Source organism: Theobroma umbraticum, unplaced genomic scaffold (genome assembly GCF_002168275.2).
Source record: "Theobroma umbraticum cultivar Fairchild unplaced genomic scaffold, ASM216827v3 scaffold_130.0, whole genome shotgun sequence".
Taxonomy (NCBI): domain Eukaryota; kingdom Viridiplantae; phylum Streptophyta; class Magnoliopsida; order Malvales; family Malvaceae; genus Theobroma; species Theobroma umbraticum.
This window is the reverse complement of record NW_018397264.1, coordinates 5250054-5271404: the sequence shown is the minus strand read 5'-3', so window position 1 is coordinate 5271404 and position 21351 is coordinate 5250054. Positions and strand designations below refer to the sequence as shown.

The following is a 21351-nucleotide window of genomic DNA, read 5'->3' as shown; positions in this document are numbered from 1 at the left end:
CAAGACTTTTAATATATATATATATATATATATATATATATAAGACTAATAAAGTCAAGTTTAATGTTCCTTCAAGCACTATAGCAAGTTGATGCTTTTTAATTTGTTTTTTTAAGAATGCTTTATTATTATTATTTTTTAAATTAATCTAATGCATAATTGATTGGGTATTGGATTAATTAAATTAGGTGTAAGTTACATAATAGACCTTATCAAATATCGGCATGATTGGAGTGGTTTGTGATGTATGTATATGTGTAATGTATCTAATGCCAAAGGCAAACGTAATCAAAGAAACAAAATAATTGAACATCCATCCAATGTCTCCTTCTTTTTTTTTTTTAATTTTAATTTGTGGTAAATTCACATTTTTAACTCAAAAAACGTATTTGAAAAAAATTCAAAAAGTATAAAAAAATTATTTATAAATTCAAGACTTATTCATTTCTTTTCAATATTAAAAATCCATGATACCAACATTTGATTATTTAACAATTTTTATCTATGTATTAAAAAAAGTCAAGAGCAAGGAATAAAAAGAAAAAAATGACTATTTAAATTATTAATTGAGGTACAAATTTTTTTAAAAAAAAATTTGAGAGAAGAGAAATTTGAATTTATTTTTTAAACAGAAAGATTATACATTAATTAATAAATATAATATTTAAAATATAAAATGTAATTTTTTGAATACCTACACCCTAAAGATGAAAAAATGACTCTTTTCTTTGTCTGCTTTTTCGAGCTTGATTAAGAAATGAAGTTGATTAATTGGTTGTCCAAGTTACCGTCAGGTGGTTAGAAAGTCTTGCTTTTATTTCACATGGAGGCGACAAGTCACACTACTTTTTATTACCTAGTTGTAATAATAAAAACAAATTTTGCAAGGCCGTTGACTTTTATCAGCGCATATGTATATAAATGGGAAATTACAATCGAATAAGAAACCATCTTCCTGCTTTAAGATATTTTACTTAAAGGATTTGAGAGAAAGACAAATTGTTTCGTTAACCACGGCGTTCGGATGGGGGGACGTGTCCATTGATCTCGGCTTGGAGCAAACCGCTAGGGAGTTTTTTAATGTACGGGTTCATAGAAAAAGGAGAAGCAACCTGGAAGATGTTATCGTCCATTAGCCAAAGTCAATGAAAATATTATATATTTTATGAAAACTCAGTGCTCAGATTACATCAGAGAAGATGATTTACATAAAGAAATGAATCTTCTCGTGCTGTACTTCAGTACACCAGAGTTATCGCTACGGCCAGTTAGCACCAGGAAATGCTCCTTTTGCCTTTGGGGGAGTTATGGCTACTGCCAGTCTTGCCGGTTAGCACTAGTCCTTTTGCCACACTTAAACAGTTCTGTAAAGAGTAATGCCAAAATCTTTGAGCAAACACGAGATTTGCAAAGTCATAGCAAAGCTTAATCCTTCGTCACTTTGTTCCTCTTTAATGCAATAGTTGTAATAGAACAAGTGTGGGAGCCGAGATGACAAAAAGATCAGAGACCAATGACAATTGCTTTAACTCACTCAACTTGGAAAACCATACTAAAGCAATCTATGTAGCCCTAATTTCACAATTAGAAGGAAAAAATGATGTGAAGATAATTAGACAGCCTTACTCTTGAAAGCAATATACAACAATATGAAGGATGTATGTCTGCTTCCCTATGAAGCATACCTCCTGTAGAAGAGATGCTGTGTAGAACTCCACATAATTAGCCCTGCACCGCAAGGGCCTGTAAGTGATCTATGAAAACTTGTAAGCTCAAATCATCAGTAAATATGATATCTGACCCATCCGTGTAAGTTGAATCCTGAGTAACAGAGGGGTTTAACTTGGCAAGAAGAAACCTTGCCTGACTGCTATGCTGGTCACATTTAACGAGCTTTGGAGGTGGAACTCGTTCAGCCACCAACTGCCCTGCATCAAGTTGCGGGGCTTCCAACAACTTCATCAGATTCTCATGGTTTGGGTCTTTATCATAACCAAGCTTTCTCCATTGAGCAATCTTGGATCCATAATGAATAACCACATAAAAGTAAGAGTCAAAGAGTAAAATAACATCTGGGGATATAGAGCGAATGTCTAAGAGGACCGGAACTGGAGGCCCATCAAATGAATACTGTAGAAGTGTGGGTTGGATCATGACAATTGAATCCATAACTCCTTCCCGATTCAGCATCAGCCGAAAGAATGCAGTTTCATCAGGGGTACTGTTAAAGACATCAAGAAATTGGGACCTTCTTAAATAGAACATGAATTGGGGGTAAAGAGAGAAGTTTGATGAGAGACGAAATGAAGAAGGATCTTCCTGTACATAGTCTCCAAATTTGGAAGCAAAATGGATAAGTGTATCATCCAGCCATCTGATAACATCTCTAGCATTACATGTCTCTGCTCGGTGGATGGCAAGTCTGGCCATAACTGAAGCTGCTGCTTCTTGATCAAACCCAGCAGGAATTTCTGGTGACTGCTTTGCAACCCATCTTCTTGCAGCAGTTGTCACCCTTTTCCGGATTCCCATGTTCCCATGTCTATATCGTGTTATGAACTGTATCAGAAATGCAGATCCAGCTTGAGGTTTATGCTCATCATTTATTTGGAAGAAGAAAGCAACACATGTTTTATTAGTAAGTGTACCCAACTTCCACATATAAGTACCGCCATCCCCAATCTCATTGTCACTCACTAAATTATTCTTCTTCTTAAGAGAAACACAAGGTCCAAGGGCTCCACAGATTTTTACATCTTTAGTGGTCACTATCTCAATGGTTGCATCAAAATACATCTTCAAATTTCCCTCTTCATCATGACTAAATATATGCCTCATGGATTTTCTGAATTGATCTGATTCGAAAGACTCCCCCAGAATCATGAATCCACCTGAACTCTCCACAGGTACTCTTAGCTCAGCTGCTCCAACTTGATCCAGAGAACAAGCAAATAAATCAAGAACAACAGATGAATCACATAGTCTCTGTAATAATCTCTTATAAAAGGTGCTAGACTTTCGATAGTACGGTGCCTGACCATTTATGAGATCCCTATGATTTCTGATAGCATTACCAAGATCTGAGTCTACAACAATCCCTGGGCCCAGAGTAGCAGGTCCAGATGTGAAGACCATGATCCTGGATCCCGTGTTCACCACGCATCCTTCCAAAAGTCCTAGGGCAGTTGATATTGCCGCTCCAGTTGACCTTTGAGGCCGATAGCCTGGTGTCACCTGCGCAGAAGAATGGAGCTCCTCAATTGCAGATGTTATATTGAACTCACATTCAGATATGGGCAGTAGAAAACTCTGCTTCTGGATAACAGGGGTCTTTCCAAGTTGCTGTCGCTTTGTACCACCAAGTCCAAGAAACTTTTGTATCTGAGTGCACCAAAGGAAACAAAATCAGTTAATCACATTAAAACTAAAAATGTTCCAATGAAAGCAGAGTGCTAGGAGGCTTGAGCAGCTTAGGCAGCAGCACCATTTGGACTTTCACTCATACCAGAAGCTCCTCTCTTAAAAATAATCTAACTAATTCAACAGTAACAACCACTCCCACATTTCAATTTAGCATCCAAATATCGATATGAGAAACTACAATGTCCCATCTTTCAACTTTATATCGAAAGAAATTTGGCCAAAACAAGAACTGTATTACCAAATGCTCTCCCCATTGCCAACAAAATACAATCACTACCAATAGATCCCACCTTTCAATTTAACATTCAAATAACAACACAATAAACTAAAATGTCCTATCTTTCAACTCTACATCGAAAAAACACAGCTTTAGACCATAATAACTGCATTCAAAACAACCTAACGATTCTCTGAAAACACAAACAATATAGTACAATTCTTGATCACATTGCATAACAAACTATTCAGAACCAATTATCTAACAAAAAGAAAATGAAGTCTTCGGCTTTTCCTAGTTTCCAATTCTCATTACCTGCTCCGACGAAAGCTCCCGATCACCATGAAACACGACAACCCTCGAACACTCCGAAAACCCAAGGTCATACACATTCACCATTGCATCAAACGTAACCAACGCAACCAACGCGCTCTCCGGCAGTTGTTCCACCACGCGCAACAACTCCCTCTTAAGCCCTCTCAACTCCTCTTCCTCCAAACACCCATCAACCACGAACACAAATGCCGGACCTCTAACACCCACCTCTCCGGCCAACGCCGTCATTTTCAGTGACGTCATTGACGATAACGAAGACGACGACAACGATGACCCAATAGGATTACTAACGGAATTGACAGTTTTTGCGTATTCAACGGAGCTGTAATTTGGGAAGAGTTCGGCAGGGAGGTTGGATTCACGGAGTGAAGAAGAGTAAGTTCGAGGGAAAGGGTTTTTGAAGAAACAGAAAGGGCAAAACCAGATACGGGAGGTGTAATCAACTCGTGCGTATGGGTTCAAAACGGCGCCACACTTGGAACAAGTGAGAGGGTCGTAAGGGAGGATCGGAAGCTCCGCGAATTCCGTTAACGGCGTGCACATGACGGCGAGTGGGATCGTTAAGTCGGGTTTCGTTGTCGGCCAGGAGTGCCACGACCATCGTAGGCCTTCGATCGCCTCTAGTTCGTTAAAATCCATATCAGAAAATCTTTCGTGGGGTTTTTAATTTGTGGTTTTATAGCTCGGTGGGGAGGGAATGGCGTTTGCTTGGTTGAAATGAAAGTGAGGGAAAACGGGGAAGAAAGTGAAAAACCCTGATCGGAGGAGTTGGGTTTTGGGATCTCGATGGATTTGATCGGAAGTTATCGTTGGCGGCCGGCCGATCATGTATTTTGCTAGTATATTATTCATTTTCTGGTTTTTGGCTTTGGCCTTAAGCAAGCTCTTCACCCGAACCTTTTTTATTTCATTCTTTTTTTTCTTTATTATTTGTCTTTTTAACTATATTTTAGTTTCTATTTTGACGTAAAAAAATGGAACAATATTTTTTGGCACCAAAAAAATGAAAATTGTATTCTTATAAGAAGGGCATGTTATAATTAAAAATGAAAAAGGTTTATGCAAAGTGACAGATATATGTTATAATTAAAAATTATATAAAAAAATCATATGATTAATGGAAAAAAAGTAAAAATATTCAATTAATGTTAATTATTAATATTTAAATGTAGTGAATGATTTTAAATATGCATTTATTTAATATTACGTTACACACGTTGGATGCTTATACATAATTATAGAAATAATGTATGATATAAATTATGATATTTTTTATTAGTAATTGAATAAAAATTTATCAAATAATTTCATTTAATATCAATTATTGAATGATAATTTAATTTTACGATTAAATTATTATCATAAAAATTTTTAAAAAAATTTGATAACATGAATATTAATATTTTCTTTGATAACACAAATGTTAATATAAAAAAATGGTTAAAAAAATCAAAAACATTACTTGTTTCTTGTCAACTTCCAAATTCCACTTTATACCAAACAAATTATGAAGATATGGTCCACGAAAACTGTCCAAGTTTCCATCCTTTTCCTTTGTTTTCCGATCGTCCAAACGACAAGCAAAAGAAGTTTTTTATCTAATTCCATATTCCTTCACCAATTTTTAACGTTTTCACTTCTTTTATGGTTTTTTAACCTTCGATTTCAGTCACAGAGCGGCGGCAAGCAAGGGGCAAGTGTTTGGACCCTCTTTTTATGGAAGATTATATAAAGAATGGAGCTTTAGGTCTCATGGGCATCACGGAATTCACGCTCAAATCCTCCGCCATGGCCTCCCTCTCCAAAACAATCTCATCACCAAGCTGGTAGCCCTCAACTCCCCCGACCATGCTCACGTCATCTTCAACCGAATCCCTTCTCCAAATAACTTGTTTTGGAATTCAATAATCAAAGGCTTAATTTACCCAACATAGCTCTCCTCGAAGTTCCCTCCTTTTGTACCCCAAAATAGATACAGAAGGCATTAAACTCAGTTATTTTACGTACCCATTTGTTCTCCTGGCTTCTTCAGCCTCCTAGGCTTAGCTCAGACTTTGAAGGTGAACAAATCCATATAGCCATGTAAACAAACTCGGGTTTCAATTTCATGTCTTTGTAAATTAGTAATTGTATGATTAATATGCACTTTGAAGGCTAGTTTTTGGAGTTTGCCCGGGAAGTTTGGGATGACATATATGAGAAAGATTAGGTTACTTGGAATTGATCAATGATATCTGGGTATGTATTATGGGAAGAGATTGATCAGAGAAGGAATTTCAAGGGTACGTGCCAAAGTTTGATATCATTGCAGAGAATATTGCTAAATCAATCAAGGCAAGGCACATGGCAAAAAACAATTCGTTTGCCGAAGCTGTTGCTCGCCATGGCTACGAGCATTCCATGAGTTTGAAAATTTTGAGAAGAAAGATTGGTCCCAAAATCGATCAACATATCGCTCATGGCAGAGACCAAAAGTGCTGGTTTTGATCTCTTCACATTTAAGCACCTGTTCAAAGGAAATGCTAGATGCAGTTTGGTCTGATAGTACCACTTTACTGAAAACGGCAGTTGTTCGGGGCATTCAATCCAAACATGGGGTCTCCAACAAAACTTTTGGCCACCCCTTCAGGCTTTGCAAAAATTAATATATATATATATATATATATATATATATATAATATACAAATCTTATAGTCTGGTACCCTTTGAAATATGCTCTCGAAGTGGACTTAAAGCAGCATGCAACTTTAATTTTTCATTTTCTTTTTATTTTGAGGATTTTCATGAAGTCATGGTTATGTATGAGTGAACTGGATTTACTTATCAGGCAGGCTCAACAAGAGCAATTCGATTTTCAATCCTTGTTGATACATAAAACGCAAATTCAAAAAAACTATGCAAGGGCTGCAGTTTCTGATGGGTCATACTTGAATTCCGACCAAGCCCAGTAGCCCAAATCTTGGCAGACTTAGGAGCCGCTTTGATCACCCGTGGCAACGCTGGTCTTATTGTCCCAGAAACTCTTCTTCTTGCTCCGCGGTCGTTAGTAGAGAACGCGCGCCAACAGGCTATCGAGTGACTGTCTCCAAATGTTTGGTATTTCTTATGGAGAGCTCTTCCTCTTGATTGGAGCCACTGCTGCTCTAGTCGGTAATCCTTCTCTCTCTTTCTCTCTCTCTCTATATATATATATTGTGGGGGTTAATTGGGATAATGGGTTTTCAAGAAATACTCACATTGTTGTTAAAAAGAAAGCTTTTTTTTTAAGCCAAAAATTGAAATGGGTTTAGTGTTTTATCCATTGTAGGACCAAAGGATCTCCCAAAAATTGCAAGAACAGCTGGAAGGTTAGCAGGTCGAGCAATTGGGTATGTTCAATTAGCTCGTGGCCAATTCGATAATGTTATGCAACAATCTCAAGCTCGCCAGGTACTTCTTTTTCATTTAACAAAGTTAAAGAAACCAGACTTTACCAGATAAAATTTCTATTTTTATTGCTACTCTTGTTCTTCCTGCCAAGAATTTTCAAAGTCCTTGAATGTCCATTGTAGGTAACATTTCTAGATTGTATAGTATGTAATATAGAAAAGGAAACGTGTATAGTGTACTTAATCTGTGAAGGCAGTGGTAGCGACAAATTTAGGGAGGTTCTGTTTCACCTTATGGTGGTCTGACGTGTTTAGGTTCACAAAGAGCTTCAAGATACAATGGCACAACTAGATGCGATTCGGTATGAAATACGGAGTTTATCTCTCATGAATCCTGGTCCTATGACTCGAAGACTGATGGATAGTCCTCCAGAGCCTGCTTCTGATAGTAATGGTAGTGATATTAGTTTATATTATATGTTAGCATTGCTACCTTGTTCTGCTTCATGTTACATGACTTCCTCCCCGCCCTCTTCTTTTGTCTGTGTGCCTTTTAGTGGGTACAATTCCGCCTGAGAAAGGTGAAGAAGAGAAGAATTCAGATGATGCTGTGAAGAAGGTTTTGAATCTAATCATTATTACTGATACCCTTTCTTCATGTTTTGTTTGGTTTTTTTATTCATAAAGCTTGTTTCCTTTGCATCGTCTTGATTCCGCACATGCATCCTTCTCAGGATTATAATGTCAAATCTTTGGCTTCAACTAATTTGCATAGCCAAGCAACTGCCTATGCAAGATTGGCTGAATCTGAAGCTGTTAAAGCTGATTCAGTGAAGTGCAGTATAGAAGAAGAAAATCTTAATTATGAATTTGGTGATTTCACTGTTCTTCCAGTTTCAGCTAAAGATGCTGGATTCGTTGCAGATCGAAAAGGTCATAAGATTTCTTATTAATTATTTACTAAATTTTATTTTTATTAATTATGTTTATTTGCACCTACATTTGAAGGTTTCTAGATATTGTATTTCTGTTTCTATGGATCATGTTCTTCTTTGAAGAAGTTTTGATTGTATGTGGTATAAGATCAGAGCTCTCTTCTAAATTTTCTTCTATAGCATCAAAATTGTTGAAAGTACTGTGCTTTTATGTATGCATGTCCATTTTGGGGATGTATGTATATGAATGTGTATGTTTTGATGAAAACATCAGGTTCCTGCATCATATTTTTATTGCAGAATAGGCTATGCAAATACTACTCTCTATTTAACTTATGATATTAACTTCCTGTCAATATAAAGAAGTCTTGATACAACCCCCCTTCTTCTATTTCCAATTTGGACTCAGCTGTTGCCTAAACATAACAGATCTGAACTCTTTTCCAGGAAAGAATGTACATTTATCCCATGTAATGAAAATATTTGCATGTTCAATTACTTTTGCAACCTTTTTCTATTTACTTCTTTTAAGAGTCATGTTAAATGAATGTGCTCATATAAGTAGTTGTTGATTGTGGTGACAGAAAGTGCAAAAGGATCAGACATTGTGTTGGAAGCAGTATTAGAGGCAGAGGTGGCACGGAATGCCAAAGATTTCTTTTCTCTTCCTCAAAATCAATTACAAGAAATAAGAAGGTAGTACTTTTTAGTCTTTGCTATCTTCTGAGCAGTATAATCATATATCTTTTCTCTGCCTCAAAATCAAAATGTGAAGTGCTGGTTGTTTATCCAAGCCAATTTGTAGCCTCTTCATAATCGTAAATTGCTTTAACTTCTCCTCTGCTCTGTCATATGCTTGGATTGCTTTATGATTAACTTCAAGAAGTTTGATTAACTTCAAGAAGTTTTCTTAACTTTCTAGTTGAACTCTTTAATGTCTAGTTTGAATATTTGTAAGCTTTTCCCATACAAAACAATGTATATAGTTGCTAATGATGCGACTTTATTGTTGAGCATTTTACATGCATTAGAACAGTAATTCTAAGGGAGAAATAGTTCACAACAATCGACCTAATGGCTTTATTCAATAATTTCACTAAGCAACCAACTTCCTTCTAGTTTAGATATCCAAAACTAGCAACTTATGTTGTTATTGTATCGTTCAGTCTACATCCAATATCTCCTATCAATTATAAGGGGGCAAGAGCTGTCATTGCTTCAATCAACAAGCTTTACTGCCTTCTGAGTGAGTACTGTATTACTTCGCTCCAGTTATTCCCAATGTCTAGAAGTAGGGGTGTATTTCTTTAGATGATCTTCAAGACCTTGCCGTTCAAGCTGAATCCAATGACCCTCGTGGTTTTGAACAAGTCCTTTGTTCTCTCTTTGCCACCAGTTTGGAGGGACTAGGTAATGGTCCTTCAAGAAGTCAGTTGCCTTGTTCACCAGTGCAATGTCCCTTCCATTGGCAAGAGCAAACTTTCTTCCCTTCCCATGGTACCTTTTCATATTCAAAATAAAAGGCCCAAGAATTATTATAATTAAACCCAAAGCTTGCCCATTGTCTGCATGGTTTTTCAAATGGCATTATTATGAAGAATATAGCAATGTCCTAATCAGGATACACGAATTGCTGATACCATCCCACAGTTTGATGTATCAAGTGAATACATGAAACAGTTTAATATGTAAAGTCAACGATTTACCATGATGACAATCATTACAGCACGAATAGAATTTTCATATTCAATTAACTTTTATAAAAATGCAAAATCTTTAAAACGTAGGATTGTATCAATCTGTAGTACTGCAAGAATAAGAAAACGACTAAGTATTTAGTTATTTGCTGTTAATAATTTCTTTGTAATAAGTACTACAAAATCCTATTCTAGCAAGTACAGCATTTAGGTTGATAAATTCTAATTTTTTAAAGGCACTTCATGAAATGCATGCACTGCATAAATAAATGAATGATATTTTACATCCTTTTTGAGGGAAAAATGATGATAATGTCAAAATTCAGGCCTGAGTGGTAGTGACCTATTGTGAATAACATATGGGTGGTGAAAATTGACAAGGAAAAGAAAGAAACAGAAGCAGAAATGATATAAAAGAAATTTGGACATAACATGCAGTAAAACCTACTTTGGTTCAATGGTTATGTCAAGATAGGTGACTGTTGAATGTTGTGAATTCTAGACACCATCTTCCTATATTTACCTTTAAATTCTTAGTAGGTCTTAATCCATGGATGCAAATATGAGAAGAACAATTTTGTTTTCTTTTTGTTGAATTCTCTTGCAATTAAGACTGCTTTATAATCGCTCAATTCTGTTAGAGCTCATGATTAAGTAAAACTTCAGCTTTCGTCGTACAACCCAAAAACAATAATATACTTACCCGTCAATTAAATGAAGGTGCGCTTCCAAGTTATGGAAGCATGCTAGATCATTTGTCTCTTTCAAGAAGGGGGAGTCTGTGTGGTTCAAAGCAAGTTCCACTCCAACATGTGAATACCACCATGAAAACCTTTCTGCTAGCTTTTGTAGTGTGACTGGTACACGTTCATTGAAAAATATCCCCGGTGCCAAAGGCACCTGATCATGAATGTTCCTCACTCTCAGCACCTTCACTCCAAGCTTATCAATTCGCTCCTTAAACCTGACATTCCCAACTCGTGGCCCTGAGAATGAGAAAACGCATATAGGGGCTGCCTGCCCATCATCCTTGATTTCTACTCCTGTCTCTGCTATATCATAAGCATTTAATATTGCTAGTGCGCTCCCTAGACTATGACCTGTGATTGTTATGCTCAATTTCTCACCTTTGTACTGCTGCATTAGTCGCTTGACTTCTGTTAGAACTTGCTCTCTTGCTGAGTACTTGCTAAAAGGGCAATTTCTATTCCTGTCTGTGTACAAATGAAGAAATCCAGTCTCAACTTTGACTCTTGGATCAGGGCATGGGATCATGGATACTTTAATTGGCCTTAGAAAGTACATAAAATCAGCTAGCCATTCCAGTCTTGTTACCGTGCCCCGCCAGGCAATTGTTATGTCCCTCCTTCCTAGATGTGCTGATGTTTCGTCATTTGACACTGCAACATAACCAATCCAATTTGCTGCTTGACTCCAATTGTCAGACCTTAATGATCTTTTGAAGAAGCTGGGGAAGTTGATATTGCATGTGGCATGGAGGTAGTGGGTCACTTCATATCCATGTTGGGTCAAGCCAAGAGACTGGAAAAACTTGCTAGGACTAAATTTGCAGCTGCCACAATAGATGGAGAATGGATCAAAATCAAATGCATCATAACAAGCTTGAGCCATTTCTCCATAGCGAGTAAGTTCAGATCGTAGGAGGGGATGAAAGGGATTGAGTATACCAACCCAATCATCTTCACCATGTATCTTTCTCCAAGTGTCTGCTAATTTTATCTCAGGCTCTTCTGCTGACTTAATTTCTTGAAGTTCTTCTTTCACTCTCTCTGTTCCAATTTCTGAGAGCAGAGGCTGAGACTCATTTCTAGCTGACGCACTATTATTTATTCGATTTGTTTTTATGCTTCCTCTTCTTGATTGGCCTACGAATAGAGTTGGAACGTGATGTCTGTGTAGGAAGGTATTGTGCTCATGTCCATTTATGAGCAATACCATCTTAACTATAGGAATGGCCATTGATTAATTCTTCATAAACTGCTCAGGCTGTTTAAAGGGATAATCAAAAGGGGTGAGGCTGAGTATTGGTTAGGAAGATGATAATGTGGTGTTTAATGTGCTCTACATAATGTCCTTAGAGATGATTGGATGAAAGATTCAAACAAATTGTTATCTGACCTCTATTTTTAGCTTGTCCTTAGAGGTGATTGGATGAAGGTTTCAAACAAGCATTGTTATCTGACCTCTATTTTTAATTTATGTATCAAGGACTTCTGAGGTAGTTCTGTAGATAAGATTTAACTAATCCCATGGACTAATCTGTAATGCAAACAATTTTTATAGTAGTAATGGTCATTGTCTAGGTCACTCTTTCAGGTTCCTTGTTTATATCTAAGTCCCAACAAAAGGAAAAAAACAAAAGTGCTAACTGTTTATCTGGTCAATAAGGGCTTGGTCTTGCACGTAACATTAGAGGGAAATAATATGAGAAAAGAGAAAGACTTGTTCAACAAGTCAATATTGGAATTTTTAAGAGTGAGTTTTTCATTTGAGTTCAGTAGGGGATTACATATGAGTTTCATTGACCTGGATTCACATTATTTTCATTGAGCTAGTTGCTGGAAACAACATATAATTCTCTCTCTCTCTTTTTTTTTTTTTTCTGTGAGCTTCTGGTGACAGCTTTCTTAAAGTATTTTGAAATGATAATGTCTCCAACACGTTCACATCACATCACAATTACCTCTCTCTCATGTTTACTTCCACCTGCATGTTAGTTAAGTATAAGAAAATAAAGCCAGCCCATTATTTTGTTGCAAGTCAACTGAATAACAATGAAACAGGAAGTTTTCCTCTCTGCAACCTGTAGCAGGAATGTAAGCTATAGTGGCCATCGGAAGTTTGAGAACATTAGGAAAAACAACTATGGAATTTGATAAAGAAAACTAGTTTAGAAAAGGATGGATCTTTCTTCTCCCCCTCGGAAACTTCTTTTACTTTCAATGAAAAGGCATTTGAGGCACGAGGGATGGACACCTAATTAAATCTGCCTCGAAAACTGTTTCCTTTTCTTTCAGTGAAAGAGCATCCGAGGAATAAAACAGCTATTTTAGACTGCAATATTTTGTTCATTGATATGTGTTTGTAATATCAAGTTTCTTAGATGTTAAAGTCTATTGCTTGGCCGCTTTCAGTTAGGCTGAATTTGCAAGACTTGGGGAATCCTCATATGCATGCTTATATATGTTCGGAAGTTTTAACACATGCTCCAGGGGATGAAGATTCAAAATTTGGGCTACTTGCTCAGTTTCGTGTTGAGGGTTGACTTTCTCTCATTTTGTAAGTTCTCCTATAATGCCTTCTCTTTCATTAGGAAATGACCAAGTGTATTTATAAAATTACAAATTATTGAAGTTCTCATCATATGACCTCAATTTCCTAATACTATAAATATGACCAATGTTATTCACTTATAGTGGAAGACATTCAAATTGTTGATTATTGACATCATGGGGGGAAGGTGGATAGAAACAACAGAGCATTTGGAAACAATCAATGATGTGTATATATTATACAATTTCCCTTGGAAGTTCCAATCTTTGAACAAAAGAAAGTTTATCGATAGTTGTAAGTGTTTCTTTTGCCCTTCTCTCATGGGCTTTGATAATGGAAATAAATAATCAGAGTCTGGTCCACAGGATTTCCTGTCTAATTTGGGCTCTATCTGTGAGCTTGGGGTGCTGGGCCTGGGGTTCAAGCAGACAATTCTTTACTTGGTTTTAGATGAACGAGTCAGAACTTTTGTAAGCACGTTTCCACACTTTTGGCTGTGGGTGGTTCAATCTTTCTTCTTGGATGCTCTTAGCAATTGACAGAAGAAAGGATTAGCTTCCAGGTTTGATCCTTTTTCGTTTGTTTTAAACAAAATTACAACAAGTAAAAACTTGAGAAATATTTTTCCAATTGTGTGTTTTGCCACTTGAGCTTAGTTCAAGTGATTAACATGATGGGGTGAGACTTGAGTAAAGATTCTAGATTCGAGTCGTAACATTCTCTTTCATTAACACGGTGATATATTAATTCTCCAATCAGATGAAGATTTTCATTTAATCCCCCCTCTTACTGCAAATCCTTTTGTACCTGTTTGAAGCTTTCAATTTCCAAAAAAAGTTAACACTTAAATCTTAAAAGAGGAGTTTAAGTTAAAGAGATGAGATTAAATTATCGTGTTTTGTAACATAACACGTAAAATCTAATGAAATTGTGATGTGCCTATGAATATATAATCCTTGAAACAAGTACATATGCAGATTAACCACAGACTCTTTGCTTTGGCAATAAACTTACGTATATTACTATTAAGTAATGAGCAGTATTAATGAAAGGTTTTTGGTGCCTTCCATAATGATTTGGTTGTGCATAAGGTGACATCAAATTTCACAAATTATATATTTCTATCAAAGATATTGAACATGACATTGCCACTATGCCAGATCCAAGAAAAACCCTTTATATATATATATATAAAACAAACAATATTAGAGAGAGAAGGACAGGCATTATAGAAATAACCTAAATATATGTTAGTGATCCCGAAAAAAATTAAATTGATATGTTTATAAAAATTAAAAAAAAAACAACAGGCAGAGGCAAGTGCTGCTACAAACCACCATCTCTACATTTGTAAAAATATAAGCCACATTCAGAGAGCAGCCTTACATTCACCAGTCAAATTGTTGTGTTTTGATTATCTCCCCCACCCCTCCCCTCCCCAAAAAAAAAAAAAAAACTGATAACCAGTAAACAGCATAAACTAATGGTCATGAATGAATGCCCCCCATCAGCCTGCACATGGCCTTGTTCCCCCCTTCCCTCATGGGGGTCCTGAAATTCTAATAAATTTCAATGTTCTCCATTATATACTGGTGTATATATATATATATATATATATATAAAACTATAGTAATATAACAATGCGAATAATTAAATTAATAAATGAAGAATATGGAATTACATGATATGAAGAATCTTTTTGATTGGAGGTAGAGGGAAAGAAAAAGGTATTGGCATTAAAACTGGGGGAAAAGGAATAAAACACATACACAACAACTATGACAGCAAGGACGACCAGACAATAGCAAAAACAGGTGATTATTAAACAAGCCCCATTAGCAATAAACAAGCCAGACAATAGGGTTAAGTTTATTGCTTCTTGTCCATTACAAATGTCCCAGATCTTTTTGCATATCTATATACCAAATATCAAATAAAAATACAGACACATCCAAAGGTGCAGCCAGCTAGCCTTGCTCTATTCCAGGATCTTGTTGCAGCAATCCAGGCTTTAGGGATACAGAGCTTGGAAAGAACCAGCAGCTGGCCAAATGCTAGGTATATGGTTTAGGCTCTGCTCTTGCATTTCTCCATTGCTCTTGGAGCTGAAAATTTTAACAAAAACTAGCCTTTGTTAGTGATGATAAAGTTAAATCCAGCTAAAGTAAATCAGTGAGTGAGTGAGTGAAGAAACATATACCAAGCCCAATTGCTTCTGATCCTTTCATTATGCGCAAGCGCTTGCATGAGTCAACAAACATCCTGTGAGAAAAAATTAAGCAAGGATTAGCTATGCAAAATTTCACCTCATTATAATATTTAGTTAAGGGTTAAACTGATAGATGTAGCAGCTTTCTATGTCTCAGTGCCTGGCCTAGCCCGCCTTTTCTCTTGCTGCTAAAAGATGTAGATATATATAGAGGCATTTAATGAAGACTATCACACTTATGCAAAGCTCGTTGTTTGATTGATTATAATTTTGAAGCTTTAGGCTTGTTATTTTATTCATGGGACTGAAACTAGAACTTACTCCCATGGGACATCCCCCACGAGCATCCAGTCACCATCCTTATCTTCATAGGTTGGCACGTAATCGGAACTGTTGAGAAGATCCATCAACTTGCTCTCATTCATGAAGTCTATCATTCCTTGAGATCCATAGTTACCTTCAAAACAAAAAACAGCCATGTCAAAATTCAGTTTTTAATTTGTCAGAGAAAAAGAAAAAACAATACCATGAAATTATTCAGATGCCAAGATAGACATGCAACCTAAATTCTAGCCTCTTACACTGACAACTCAAAAACTTGTATCATTATTCAACCTTGAGGATACTGCTCTCGTGCGTTCTTTACAGTTTGGTTTCAACATATAAATCGGAGCTTTGTCCTCATTACTACAAAAAGATAACAGTAACCAGGCAGCTTTTCTCTCCATCCGTAGCCTAAAAATACACTCTTTTTTGGCATGTAATATTGTCTAATGAAACATCTTTTCTCCAAGTCAAAACCTACCTTTTATTTTTCCTTTTTGAAGAAGTTTAAAATCCGGAAGAGTTTTTTCTTGTTTGAAGGCAATAAATATTACAGGCATATATTTTTTCTAGCTTGTCATTTCAAGTGGAAGGGATATGTTTTGGGGGGTTATGGACATGATCACATGGATGATGGATCTATTCAAAATAAAAATGGTACTTGTTAGTATTATTTTCTTTTTTCTGTCTAACTTCCATAATTGTATTGAGAATACTTACTCATAGTGAAGGAACTGAACATCTTAGCCAAGGCATCAGATAACTCTTGGTAGCTCTTGTACATCTTCAAATCTACCTTTCGCAGATATGGGGCACCGTCCATGCAAACCTTCACAAACGCTGCACTGCCACTGCTAGCTTTCTTGTCACTTTCCTCACAGCTGTTTTTCTGGTTAGCCATAATGTTCTTCCTGTAAGATCGAACTGGTGGCCAACCCACAACTTGTGCCCTGAAAATCCAACCCCAAATATTATTATATATATTACTCTTTAAAAACAAGAAAGAATTACTAAATCAAGAGAGAACCCTAATATCCTTTATAGAAAAGGAACAGATACTTTAATATAGTATGGGAAGTTTGATATAGATAACTGAGCAAAAAAAGTTTGATAGAGATATCAGAAAGCATAAAGAGATAATAAAGTGGGTTCTTTTATTTGACTAACTTGGCTGGTGGTTTTGCAGGATCTTTGGTGCAAGCAGGGAGGAGAGTTTTTTCTTTTGGACCATTCTCTATGTTCTTGTTCAGATCCATGCCAGTTTCCTTAGACTGAAGATTCAGCTTCAAATCAACAGTCTCAGAGAAGCCTCTTTTCCCAGTAGTCTTTGGAGTTTCCACTTCATTTCCGCCACCACCTCCTCCACCTCCACCTCCACCAGGCAATCCAAGACACAGCTCAGTCTCTTTGAAGTTCAAATCACGCTCAGCACCTAGCATGTTGGCCATTTTGAGACTAACTTCCATCGAAGAAATAATCTCTTGACCTTTTCTTTTTCCTTTCTTTTGCTCCTATCTCTCTCTCTCTCTCTCTTGTGTTTTCTTGATATATAGCTTTTGCCTCTACTTCTTCTGTCTGGTTGCTTTTGCTATTAAGTTTGCTAACAAAGAGAGAGAGAGAATCCTCAATAATATAACTGTGGGGTGTTCCTTGTATGGCTGCATGTGTACGTCACATCAGCTTCATGATCTATGCTTTGTCAACACGTGGAGGGAGATGGGACGTCGATCTTGAACCAAGAACATCGACCGACTTTGATTGCACACTGTACGTGGTTCGATTCTTGGGTTGGGCAGGTCGTCTCCACAGTTGCTCGTTTGGTCAACTGTACATCACATGCAAAGCACTTGGATTGAAGGTAGTGGGGAGATGGTAAAAGAGATTTAAACATGGTGAAAAAATAATGTAGTCCTTTGGTGGACCTAACAATCAGTTAGCCTTTCTTCAGAATCATTACATGAAAGATTAGGGCTATTAGGTTACTTTCTTGCAAAAGATTGGAAACTTCAATGAATCAATGGGATATCATTTCTCTAGGACAATTTTGTCCTTAAATTTGACGGTACATATTATACTATTAAACTTGATTATTAACACATTCGAACATTTAATTCAATAATATATACATATATATTTTTTACTTAAAAAGTTTAGTTTAAAATCCTTCTTCCCTTCACTCTTATTCTCTAATCTAATACTTAATCCTTATATGATTGAAAATGCTTCAAAGAAAAACATTGAATTAGTTGGAATAGCAATTAATGTAAAAAATTACTATCATTTATTATTAAGTAAAAAATTTGGGATGCAAATGCTCCAATATTTAACATCAAAGTAAGGCAAATAACACATTAACTAATCACACTTTTAAATAAAACTCACTTAATGAAATTATGGAAACCTACATCGTTAATCACTAATCATAGAGTTGATGAGTTTTCTATTATTTTACATTTAATATACCCCAGATCCAAGTTAAATTTTTGAACATCAATCATTACTTAATCTTTCTTTTTGCAGAGAAAGAAAAAAATTTATCATCATTCTCACATTAATTTTTGAAACCCATTATTATCAAATTGAAAACTATCATCTTGTTGGCATAATGAGAAGCCACAAAAGGTTAACAAATCACATGCATGTGGAAAGGTTTTTATTTTTCATTTTGGGGTATTGCCAATTTGCATCTTCCATTTCAATTAATGGTATCAGATGGGTGTTTAGGAGAAGCATATGATTATAATGCACGACCCAATCTTATACTATATTGTATAAATTAAATAAAAAAATGGCTATTATTTTATAGTAAAGATACTTCTAAGAACCTTCCAATTATGCACATTCTCACATGAACCAATAATTCATCCCATGCAACACCCAGTTTTATCAAATATATCAATCTGATAAAGCGGCAGTATGTCTTCACTGCACAAACAAATTGTTTTTCTCCCAATTTTAACTTAGTTTTTTTTTTTTCCTGCCCTTCTTCTTCTCTTTTGCTACTAGACAAATCTCTTAAAAGAGTTGAATTATTGACTTAGAACAACTGAAAAGGAGAAAAAGGAAAAAAGAAAGTTTGGATTAGCTGGAGCTAGAAGACAACTTTCTTGAATTGACACTTGCCCACCCAATGGGGATAACAATTAATGGCACATAGCTGAAGATGTTTGTTCTTGTTATTTTTTTTAAAATATAATTACACCCTCGATTTGGGTCTTCTCTTTCTAGGACAGCATGCTTTCCACTGGAAATTTTCAGGTAAAGTTCATAGAGTTGTTTTATTTAAATCATTGAGGTTATGTCATGAACTGAAAATAATTACCTTTGAGATTCTTACATTAAAGAAACCCAAAGAAGTGAAGGACCATTACCATTTTGTACCGAAAACAATTACATGTTGTCAAACGTTTGTTTGGAAATAAATAACCAATTTTTCCATACAAAGCTTAATTTCGCTATTAAATTTTTCCCTGCTGAGGTTGTCTGTACTAAAACAGGTACCATCTCAAAAAAAAACAGCTAGCGCTGGGGTTACTACCAGTACAAAATGATAAGCAATGGAGAGTAGTTTTGGAGACTAATAATCATTTTTTTTTTGTATGTTTTGGTCAAATTAAGCCATGAAAAAATGGGTGGCATTGGCATGAGCCATATTGTGTTACCTATTTCCCCTGTAGGACACAAAAACGTATCAATAGCAAGCTATCAACATCACTAATTCTAAAGCCCTTCGAGTCCATGGTTGTGACTTAGGGACAGGTCACATCCCTAGGAGAAGGAAACATCCCTAACCCAAGCTGTGCCCTTGCCTTGTCAACGTCCCCAACCCCATTTTGGATTGTTTCTTTCTAACCTACCTCTATGATATTATGTATAATTATCCCCTCCCCCCCATGACTCTTAGCCATTCCCATTCACATCATCTTTTAACATTACCCAATTAATTCAACCCTTTCAAGGAAAGGGAAAAAAAAAAGAGAATACCCTTTTCATCTTTTGGACTTGGTAGAGTCAAAATCATATAAGAATACAAAGAAACCTCTCTATATTTTCTATAGGAAAAGGAAAAGGAAGCCCCCCACTTTGGATAACTCTTGTTTCTTTTTTCTTTTTTTTTACAATGTAAAGAATTAAGCTTTTTAGAGGATTTTGCGGTGTGGTCCAGATATAAAACTAGGATAGAGTCAAGATATGGTGTCAATATAGATTGTCCTGTGGTTGTTTTATTGCCACAAAATGCCATGGAAGACCTCAAAGAGTACAAGATCAATATTGTTTTTGCTCCCAAAGTAAACAAGTGATTTTCACAATCTCCCTTGAACTTTGGACGACTTTGGATGCCTTGGCCTCTTCATCACGATGTTACCATAAGCTTGTCCTATTTATATCACTCCCTCTCTCTCTCTTTCTTTTGCTTCTTTCTATGCCTTCATATAGGGATGCATGCCTATATATTTTTAAAAAAATCTTGGAACCTGTCAAGTTATGGCATGCTTCATTTGACACAGAAACTATGTGGATGATTGTTCAAACATTTTCTAAAGTACTATTATATATATTGTAAAAATCGGCCAAATTTCTTTTAATATAAACATGAGTAAGCTAATCACCAAGTTAAGTTCATACTTAATTACTTACTTGATTCAAAGGATGAATTAGATAAATCTCTAAAATAGAGGCGCTACATTATATTACAACGTTTATTGCATAGTCCAATATCTTTCACCGAATTAATTAAAGTTTAAAACAACATAAAAATCTTTATTAAGAAATGTTAATTTTGATTCGTTAATAGGTAATTATCATTCATTGACAGTATATGAAATTTAACATTAATAATACTTAGGACAGAATATTAACTTATGATCTGTATATGGAAAATTAATGTATATATGACTGTGAGAGATGTAACTCTAGAAATGATAAGTACTTTGAACAAATGTGTCGGTTTAAAGGTTTTGCTAGATTATGACAATTCATGTGGTCACAAGCATATCTTTTCCTCTCATTTAATTTGTATGTCCATGTATGTTATAATGTCACACAATTTTACTCATACTTATTAGGTTCACTGTGGACATTTTCAAACTCTTGAGAGCATTTTCAAAGTTGCTGTCTGGCTGTATGCCCTGGTGGATCAAATGGATTAAATCTGAAACTGATACTCTTTATTATCAGGGCAGACAAGTCACATTAAGTGACAGTCCATAGGTTAATTAACATATTAATTATGAGCACTAATCTAGTTTATTAGGTTTGGTCCTACAAACGCAATATATGAGAATCTCCTCGCAATAATATTATTCCAAATGTTGGTGGAACCTGGGACAATGGTCGCCATGGTGGGGGCTGACCCAAGCAACTCTTTGCTTGGAATGTCTAAGCTAAAAAAAAATGGCCTCACCCCTCACCAGGCTGCCCTTTGATTCATTATTTCTCTCCTAACGCGGTTTTTGCACTAATCTATCACTAACCCTTTTCTAATCCGTATCTGTGTATGAAAGATATTAAAGTCAAACAGTTTTTGCTCATTCTTTTTTTTTTTTTT

At 35.9% G+C, this 21351-nt stretch overlaps 3 protein-coding genes across 8 annotated transcripts; 1 reads left to right on the top strand and 2 right to left on the bottom strand.

Annotated features, from left to right (window-relative positions):
• Positions 1-1128: 1128 nt before the first annotated feature.
• Positions 1129-4874, bottom strand: LOC110421962 (Sec23/Sec24 protein transport family protein). 3 transcript variants are annotated; one of them, XM_021435697.1, is made up of 3 exons: positions 3956-4874; positions 1864-3381; positions 1129-1728 (listed from the first exon to the last, which is right to left on the bottom strand). In XM_021435697.1, the coding sequence occupies exons 1-3, from the start codon at positions 4613-4615 to the stop codon at positions 1723-1725; spliced, it is 2184 nt and encodes a 727-aa protein (XP_021291372.1). In that variant the 5' UTR covers positions 4616-4874; the 3' UTR covers positions 1129-1722. The 3 variants fall into 3 exon arrangements, with proteins under 3 accessions (XP_021291372.1, XP_021291371.1, XP_021291370.1); XM_021435696.1 differs by having other exon boundaries at positions 1129-2930; positions 3039-3381; XM_021435695.1 differs by having other exon boundaries at positions 1129-3381.
• Positions 4875-5436: 562 nt separating this feature from the next.
• On the top strand, positions 5437-13826 carry LOC110421478 (uncharacterized). Of its 4 annotated transcripts, none has more exons than XR_002445645.2 (8): positions 5438-7126; positions 7284-7405; positions 7660-7798; positions 7902-7963; positions 8079-8277; positions 8864-8975; positions 13132-13564; positions 13636-13826. XR_002445645.2 is itself a non-coding variant. In XM_021435074.2 (7 exons), the coding sequence occupies exons 1-7, from the start codon at positions 7066-7068 to the stop codon at positions 11270-11272; spliced, it is 729 nt and encodes a 242-aa protein (XP_021290749.1). In that variant the 5' UTR covers positions 5437-7065; the 3' UTR covers positions 11273-11401. The 4 variants fall into 4 exon arrangements, 2 of the variants coding, with proteins under 2 accessions (XP_021290749.1, XP_021290750.1); XR_002445646.2 differs by having other exon boundaries at positions 13132-13276; positions 13414-13649; XM_021435074.2 differs by lacking the exons at positions 13132-13564; positions 13636-13826 and adding an exon at positions 11239-11401 and having other exon boundaries at positions 5437-7126.
• A 1154-nt stretch (positions 13827-14980) lies between these two features.
• Positions 14981-17414, bottom strand: LOC110421969 (auxin-responsive protein IAA14-like). The gene is made up of 5 exons (XM_021435703.2): positions 16971-17414; positions 16524-16753; positions 15801-15936; positions 15471-15532; positions 14981-15375 (listed from the first exon to the last, which is right to left on the bottom strand). Exons 1-5 carry the CDS (start codon positions 17267-17269, stop codon positions 15338-15340), a joined length of 765 nt encoding a protein of 254 aa, XP_021291378.1. The 5' UTR covers positions 17270-17414; the 3' UTR covers positions 14981-15337.
• Positions 17415-21351: the final 3937 nt, after the last annotated feature.

What these genes read in the sequence shown, in the direction of transcription:
- LOC110421962 (XM_021435695.1), bottom strand. Translation starts at nt 4,615, where the DNA reads ATGGATTTTAACGAACTAGAGGCGATCGAAGGCCTACGATGGTCGTGG. An exon ending in GGGAGCTTTCGTCGGAGCAG is followed by an intron (nt 3,382 to 3,955) that starts GTAATGAGAATT and finishes TGGTGCACTCAG; the next exon opens with ATACAAAAGTTTCTTGGACT.
- LOC110421478 (XM_021435074.2), top strand. Translation starts at nt 7,066, where the DNA reads ATGTTTGGTATTTCTTATGGAGAGCTCTTCCTCTTGATTGGAGCCACT. An exon ending in GCCTGCTTCTGATAGTAATG is followed by an intron (nt 7,799 to 7,901) that starts GTAGTGATATTA and finishes TGTGCCTTTTAG; the next exon opens with TGGGTACAATTCCGCCTGAG. An exon ending in CAATTACAAGAAATAAGAAG is followed by an intron (nt 8,976 to 11,238) that starts GTAGTACTTTTT and finishes CTCTTGGATCAG; the next exon opens with GGCATGGGATCATGGATACT.
- LOC110421969 (XM_021435703.2), bottom strand. Translation starts at nt 17,269, where the DNA reads ATGGAAGTTAGTCTCAAAATGGCCAACATGCTAGGTGCTGAGCGTGAT. An exon ending in CCTGCAAAACCACCAGCCAA is followed by an intron (nt 16,754 to 16,970) that starts GTTAGTCAAATA and finishes TTGGATTTTCAG; the next exon opens with GGCACAAGTTGTGGGTTGGC. An exon ending in GTTCAGTTCCTTCACTATGA is followed by an intron (nt 15,937 to 16,523) that starts GTAAGTATTCTC and finishes TTTGTTTTGAAG; the next exon opens with GTAACTATGGATCTCAAGGA.